The 7,289-nt window shown below is 40.6% G+C and overlaps 1 protein-coding gene across 1 annotated transcript; it reads left to right on the top strand.

The window, feature by feature from the left end:
- Window positions 1–3,858: 3,858 nt before the first annotated feature.
- On the top strand, window positions 3,859–6,337 carry LOC148012632 (uncharacterized). Its single transcript, XM_087669178.1, has 2 exons — window positions 3,859–5,638; window positions 5,817–6,337. The coding sequence occupies exons 1-2, from the start codon at window positions 3,859–3,861 to the stop codon at window positions 6,335–6,337; spliced, it is 2,301 nt and encodes a 766-aa protein (XP_087525304.1).
- The last annotated feature ends 952 nt before the right edge of the window (window positions 6,338–7,289 follow it).

The raw sequence follows: 7,289 nt of genomic DNA, 5'->3' as shown, positions 1-7,289 counted from the left end.
CTTGGGATATTGTTTGTCAATCTTGAAAAATAAGTATACACAATTTTTGGTATGATTTGATTTTTAAAAAAATGTTAATTGTGGCTTGATTTGATTTTTATCTTTGATTTTTTATGGATCATCTTTGGATTGAAATATTGTTGGTAGATGTGGGTGTAATTGGACTCAAGTAGGAATGGGTGTAATTAGACCCATTAGACCCAAGTAGAAGTTGGAATGTTTGGAACACAACCTTGATTATAACTAAGCAATAAGGATGTTTGTTAATCTTTGAAAAAAACAAGTAGGAATGGGTGTAATTAGACCCATTAGACCCAAGTAGAAGTTGGAATGTTTGGAACACAACCTTGATTATAACTAAGCAATAATGATGTTTGTTAATCTTTGAAAAAAACAAGTATACATAATTTTTGACTTGATTTAATTTTGATCATAAATTGGTAATTGTGGCTTGATTTGATTTTAATGGCATAACTAACCATCTTTGATTTTTTAATGTTCTAAGAAAAAGACATGATACTTCATACCTTCGGGCTTTAATGTTCTAAAAAAAAGACATGATACTTCATACCTTTGGGCTCATGTTGTGTTTGTTATGTTTTAAGAATGACACATCATACTTTTAGGGTCAAATTATGTTGTTTGCTTTTAGGGTAAAACTCTATTTTGCTGTAATTTTGTGAAGTTGTGACCAAATGTTAGACATCAAACTATGTTGTTTGCTTTTAGGGTAAAACTCTATTTTGCTGTAATTTTGCGAAGTTGTAACCAAATGTTAGACATCAAACTGTGTTGTTTGCTTTTAGGGTAAAACTCTTATGTTTGCTATAATTTTGTTAAGTTGTAATCAAATGGCAAGACATTTTAGAGTAGGGCATCTTTTTAGGGTGATGTATCGTCCTTATTTTAAAATAACATCGTTCTTTTAGGATAAAACATCATTCAAGATTCAAGATAAAAAATAAATATTCATGGAGGATGTTTGTGATGCTTTGGTTGGTGCAATCTTTCATGGGCACTCTTATGACCTTGTTGTTGAGTCCTTTGAAGAGGAACCTCAATATTATCATCAAATAATGTTCCGTCTTTAAATACGGTGTTCCTTGCATCTCTTGTTGGATGTTCAAAAGGTTGATTGTCTCGATTATTGATGTTCATATGTTTTTGAATCAAGATCTTTCCTCTTACACCTTGGAATGTAATGAACATGGCTATAGCCAAACGACTCTTTCACATCACTCCATTCTTGTGAGACTCTTATCATGTGCCATGTTTGTCATTAGACGGGCCCTCTTGTTCATCTTAGCATCTTTTTGATTGCATGTTTGTCAAATTCCTCCTAGCTTTCACATCACTCCATTCCTGTGAGACTCTATCGTGTGCCATGTTTGTCATTAGAGGGGCCCTCTTGTTCATCTCAGCATCTTTTTGATTGCATGTTTGTCAAATTCCTCCTACCTTGAAGATGAAATGTCCATGGTTGACATTCCATGGTTGCTTTAAATAGAAGTTGATGGTTACAAATATGGTTGCTTCACCTTGTTTGCCATCCTTTCTCTTATCGTTGTATTTTGCAGAGGTGGTTGTTTGTCATCGTTCAACTCTCTCTCTTTGTTGGTGGCTTGCCACCTTCCAAGTTCGTCTTTTGTCGTCATTGCTTTTAGCTCTTGCCTTTGCTACTCTCCATTTGTGTCTTGTTGTGCTTATTGAACCCTTTATCTTATTGAAGCAGCTTTGTCGCTCCTTAGTTTGTCATCTCAATCTTGCATGATTAGTTCCACGTAAGATCACGTATCACCTTGTTGTCTTTTGCTATTGTTTTTCTTTCATGATAATCCCTCCTTATCATTGGCTTGTGTTTATATAGTTACTCTTTCTTTGTTGCGGCTCTTAAGATAATTCTAGATTGAAGTTTTTTCCTCCAAGAAAGCTTTTCTTTTCGTCGGTCCAAGTGGCAATCACAAGCTTCAAAAGCTTTAAGCTATTTTTAATTCGATTTTTTTGAACGTGATGTTATTACAAAGAATTTTGGAGTAATTAGAGAAGCCATTGCTGAATTGGAAGTTGTTTTGTTGTTCTCCCATTTCATCAATTATTTTCAATCTTTACTTTTTTGTTGGAGTTACTACCAATACAACATTTGATAATGACAACATTTGATAATGTGTACTTGAGATAATGCTTGGTCTCCTCAATCGATTGTAATTGGTTCATGTTGTGTACGGCATTGATTGTGATGATTGATAGTTTCTTGCAAGCCTAAGCCACAAACTTTAAGATGTGCAACGCTTACAAAACTCCACATAATTTGGATGATGTGAGAAAGATTGTGTGTGCTTGGAAGAACACTATTTTTTATTTACAAGACTCCACATAATTTGGATGATGTGAGAAAGATTGTGTGTGCTTGGAAGAAGGCTATTTTTTATTTGAAGGAAGAAAGTGAATGCAATATTGATGATGAGAAGGTTGTCAATAAGGAGATTTTCAGCACCTCTTCTCTCGCATAAGCTATGGAGAAGTGGAATAGTTATAGAGAGTGGAAACATATAACTTGTGTGGAGTGGAAACTCGTTACTTATGCTTTGGTCTAGCAAGGTGGCTAATTCAGGCACGTCACAAGCATTGGAAGGGAGTAGGTTCTTATGCTTGCTTACTCTTAATTGATGAGAGTTTCATTGTGTTAAGCCACTTGAATAACATATTCATTGAAATCAATAAAAGTGGCAACAAACATGATAATAACATTATTGCTTTGAGTATCCTCATCTTTAGACTTCTTAAATTAAGAATTTACCTTATTTCAAAAAAAATTATTGACAGGTTACATGGGGCATAGAGGTTGATCAACAACATCGTTTATAGCAATAAAAATTTGGAATTATGAAGGCATAGAGGTCGACGAATGACATTGTTTATTGTGGCAAAAAATTTCAATTATGAAGGCACAGAGGTTGATGAACATCATTTATAGCAAGAAAATTGGAATTATGAAAGAAGGTAAAGTTCAAGCTAATACCCACCATCAATGCTACTAATAGTAGTTGCATAAATTGACAAAGGTGGACTCAAAAGTTGAAAGTCTAATGCTTTTTAGGTGATAGCATGTTTTGAAGGGATCTTGCTTTCATCTTGCATAATGTCTATATGATGATGATGATGATGAGTGACTTTTGGATACTCTCGTATGTATTTTTTATGCAACAATGTATTTTTGATGGGGTGTATACATTGTGACCATATGTTTTCATCAAAATTTTATTTATCTTTTAATGTAACTCTAGCCCTGGCACACTTGGTTAGGTAATTAACAACAATAATATATTTAGGCTATGATTATTGAGTTGCCACCTATAAGGGAGCATCCTCTTGCTTCCTTACAAAACGGTGTTGAGACGATAATAGGCTGCGTGGTGCGCCATCTTCGAATTACCCGTTCCTTTGTAAATCCTCCTCAATCTAATACATCTTCTCACTTTCATTCTCAAAACTCTCTCTCTCTCTTTTCTTGCAATCGTGTTATGTCGTGATGTGTCGTGACGCGCTGTGATGCGTTGTGTCGTGCTGTGACGTGTTGTGATGTGACGTGTTATGTTGTGCCAAAACCAACTTGGGGATATTTACCTTACGCACTCCTAGTGTGTAACACTTGGTATCAGAGCCTCTCCTCACGCAAAGGCAGGACCTTCAACGGGCGTGGGAGTGATCACAGTGGAAAGCTAATTGTGTCATCAAAAATGGGTGGACGCAACAGAAATAAAAGTGCGGCTAGAGAGGAACGAGATGAAATCTCCGTAGCTCTTGGAATTGGGGCCAGTAAACCTCAAATGGAGGTTGGGGATGAGTACCCGACGGAACATGAGGATGATTTGGATGCAGCAAAGAGTGGCGCTTCGTAGGGAGCCCAACTCTATTGAGGCCATGCGGGGTATGATGCAAGATCTTTTGGCTACAATGTTACCCAAAGCTATGGGAAAAATTCAGGCTGAAACAGATAATGAAGTTGAACCACATAGAAGAGGCAGAAGGAAAGACAGAAAAGATCGGGATGATTCGTCTTCCGACGAAATGGGAAAATTTAAACCACAACCTCCGAACAAATACAGAGGAGAAAGAGACTCTGTCAGCTTAAACAGATGGATCCGTGAGGTGGATGGGTACCTCAAATTGATGAAAATTTCAAGCCGCCGCAAAGGTCTCGCAGCAGCTCAGCTATTGGATGGAGAAGCGGCTAAGTGGTTCATGTTTCAAGAGGAACAACACGGAGGTAAGTTTTCTTGGGAAGATCTACAGAAAGCGATGATAGATTATTTTGTGCCCAAGAATGAACCCTTCAAAGTCAGAGACGAATGGCGGTTCCTCAAGCAATACAATGGAAAAATGAGAGAATACATTCAAAAATACCGATCTCTTATGCTTCAACTTCACGACATGGACCCGACCACAAAACTACATGGTTTTTTATATGGTCTGCAAAGATGGGCTCGTCAAGAAATAGAAAAACAGGAGCCGGCTACCGTTGCAGATGCCATGAATATGGCTGAAAGGCTATGGGATTTTGAAGGTAGGCAAGTCGGGTCCATGCGCAATCAGTATTCAGGTGGTACATCATGGGCTCCAAGAACAACGCAAGGGTTCAATCAACCGAATGCTAGTACAGAAACGGCGTGGTCAAGTCAACAACCCCTTCGAATTGAATATACTGAGGGCACAAGGACCGACTCAAGCCCTGCCAGTACGTCTACATCTTTTAGATCTACAGGTGGAGCATTCGGTCGAAGCAATTTCTCATCACGGGGGGGTTATTCTAGTGGATATAGAGGAAGAGGGGGCCCCCTCGCATGTAATTTATGTGGAGGGCCTCACTTCGCTCGAGATTGTCCCAAGGGGGTAACGGCATCAACAAGTGGATCTAGAGCAGCTTATGTTCAACCTAATACCGCGTTGCTCCCATCCACAGTTCACATTACAGAAATTGAAGAAGACAGTAAGAATTGGGATCAAAAACCGAGAGTGGGTGCTGTTGAGGCTAATACCTCTCCTACCATGCCTGTTTACATTCCTCGCATCAACAATATCTATGTTCAGGCAGCAGTGGAAGATGGTTCCCAAACTTTAATGGTGGACACAGGTGCCACACACAATTTTCTTTCACCGCAGGTAGCAGCACGCCTAGGCGGCAAGCTCTCGAAGGCAGCAGGCCTGGAAGTTTCATTCGTGCAGGGTAACTACAAAGCTGGTCAAATGGTAAACGATGTTCTAGTGCAAATAGGGCAGTGGCGCGCAAAGTTAAACTTCATTGTTGTTCCCATGGATGGGTTTGAGGGCATTTTAGGAATGGAGTGGGTAGATCAGCACGTGGTGCAAATTTTGGGGATGCAAAGGAATAAGATTTATCTTCAAACCCCAACCACAGTAGTGTGGGTTCCATATTTTCGTAGCAGGTTGCAGGAGCATGCGACCTCATCATCGCCAATTCCGGTGACTAGTCATATCGACAATAAGCCGGTGAGTCCCTCAACTTCTACTATTCATACTAGCCACACACAGAAATGGAGTCCCAAACAGTCAGCTCCAAGGCATACACCAGCTAAGCAACCTTCGGCAACAAGTTGTCACGCAGCAGTGCACCACCCTCGTAAGTCTTTTTTCGCTCCAACGGCAAGATACACCTACAGAGCCCGAAGTTCCTCAACAACATCAGGAATCTTCTTTACCCCAACCCAGTCCCACTCCAAGCTTCACAGGGCAGACAGAGGATCACCATCACGAACAACAGGATCAGAATCAAGTCTCACCGAGGTGAGAAATTACAGCTAAGCAACTAGAAAAAGAACTGAAACATGGGGGACAGTTACGTCTTTGCATTACACGCCTAATTGAGGAAGAGCCAGTCATTCAGCAGATCATCTGGACCATAGGGAATGACAAGGTGCAACAGCTCCTGAATCAGTTTCAAGATGTCATGCCTGATCATTTGCCCGATGGGTTGCCTCCTCGCAGAAGTGTCGATCATAAGATTAATATTTTGCCAGGGGCTCAACCCCCAGCTGGGCCGATTTACAGGATGACAGGCACGGAATTGGTGGAGCTCAAGAAGCAGATTGGTCAAATGGAAGCCTCTGGGCACATGCGGCCAAGTAGATCCCCCTATGGAGCTCCGATTCTATTTGTTAAGAAAAAGGATGGCTCACTCAGGCTATGTACCGATTACCGCGCCCTCAACAAATTCACGGTCAGAAATAGATATCCCGTGCCTGTCGTTGATGATTTATTGGATCGGCTTCAAGGTGCTAAGTTCTTCACGCGTCTCGACTTGAGGTCGGGATACCATTAGATTCGCATAGCAAAAGGCGACGAAGAAAAGACAGCTTTTCGAAGCCGTTATGGCAGTTATGAATGGCTGGTGATGCCGGAGGGACTCACCAATGCGCCAGCAACCTTTTGTGAACTAATGGATAAAGTTTTTATTGATTTCCTAGATGACTTTGTAATCATCTACATTGATGATGTCTTAATTTACAGCAAAACTCTGGAGGAGCATTTGGAGCACTTGCACAAAATCTTCTCGCGGCTCCGTGACCATCAACTCTATGTTAAGCCGGAGAAGTGCCAGTTTGCAGTTGAGCAGATAGATTTTCTGGGCTTTCTGATAAAGCCGGATGGTATTGCAATTGATCCTAACAAGGTGCAGGCGGTTACAAACTGGCAACCCCCTACTAAGCTTGCACAACTCAGAGAATTTTTGGGGTTTACAGTGTTCTGTCGCCGGTTTATTCAAGACTACAGCAAGCTTACCGCACCATTAACAGATTTGACATCCCCCACAACTACTTTTCAGTGGACAGATAAGCAACAACAGGCTTTTGACCAACTTAAGCAGATGATGATACAAGCACCAGTACTCAAGATGGCAGATTTCTCCCGCACATTCGAAGTCCACACTGATGCCTCAGCATACGCCATTGGGGGTGTCCTTATGCAAGATGGACACCCAGTTTGTTATGAATCTAAGAGATTGGATGCTACAGAAAGGAGGTGGGCAACACATGAACAAGAGATGTTCGCAGTGGTATATTGCTTAAGGAAGTGGAGACACTATGTTCAAGATAAACCCACCAAGGTCTTTACAGACAATATCTCTCTCAAATATTTCCAAACCCAACCCAAGCTTTCTCCCAAACAAGCCAGATGGCAGGATTTCCTAGCAGAGTTTGATATAGAAATTTTACACAAGCCTGGATCTTCTAACAAAATGCCAGATGCTCTCAGTCGAAGAGTTGAGTTAC

Source organism: Lygodium microphyllum, chromosome 27 (genome assembly GCF_053477565.2).
Source record: "Lygodium microphyllum isolate KBCC chromosome 27, Lygodium_microphyllum_v1.1.10, whole genome shotgun sequence".
Taxonomy (NCBI): Eukaryota; Viridiplantae; Streptophyta; class Polypodiopsida; order Schizaeales; family Lygodiaceae; genus Lygodium; species Lygodium microphyllum.
This window is presented reverse-complemented; position numbering and strand designations above follow the sequence as displayed.

Bases quoted from the DNA above. Each gene is read 5' to 3' on its own strand.
- LOC148012632 (XM_087669178.1), top strand. From the start codon at position 3,859: ATGAGGATGATTTGGATGCAGCAAAGAGTGGCGCTTCGTAGGGAGCCC. The intron at 5,639-5,816 runs GTAAGTCTTTTT...GAGAAATTACAG, and splicing joins CGCAGCAGTGCACCACCCTC to CTAAGCAACTAGAAAAAGAA.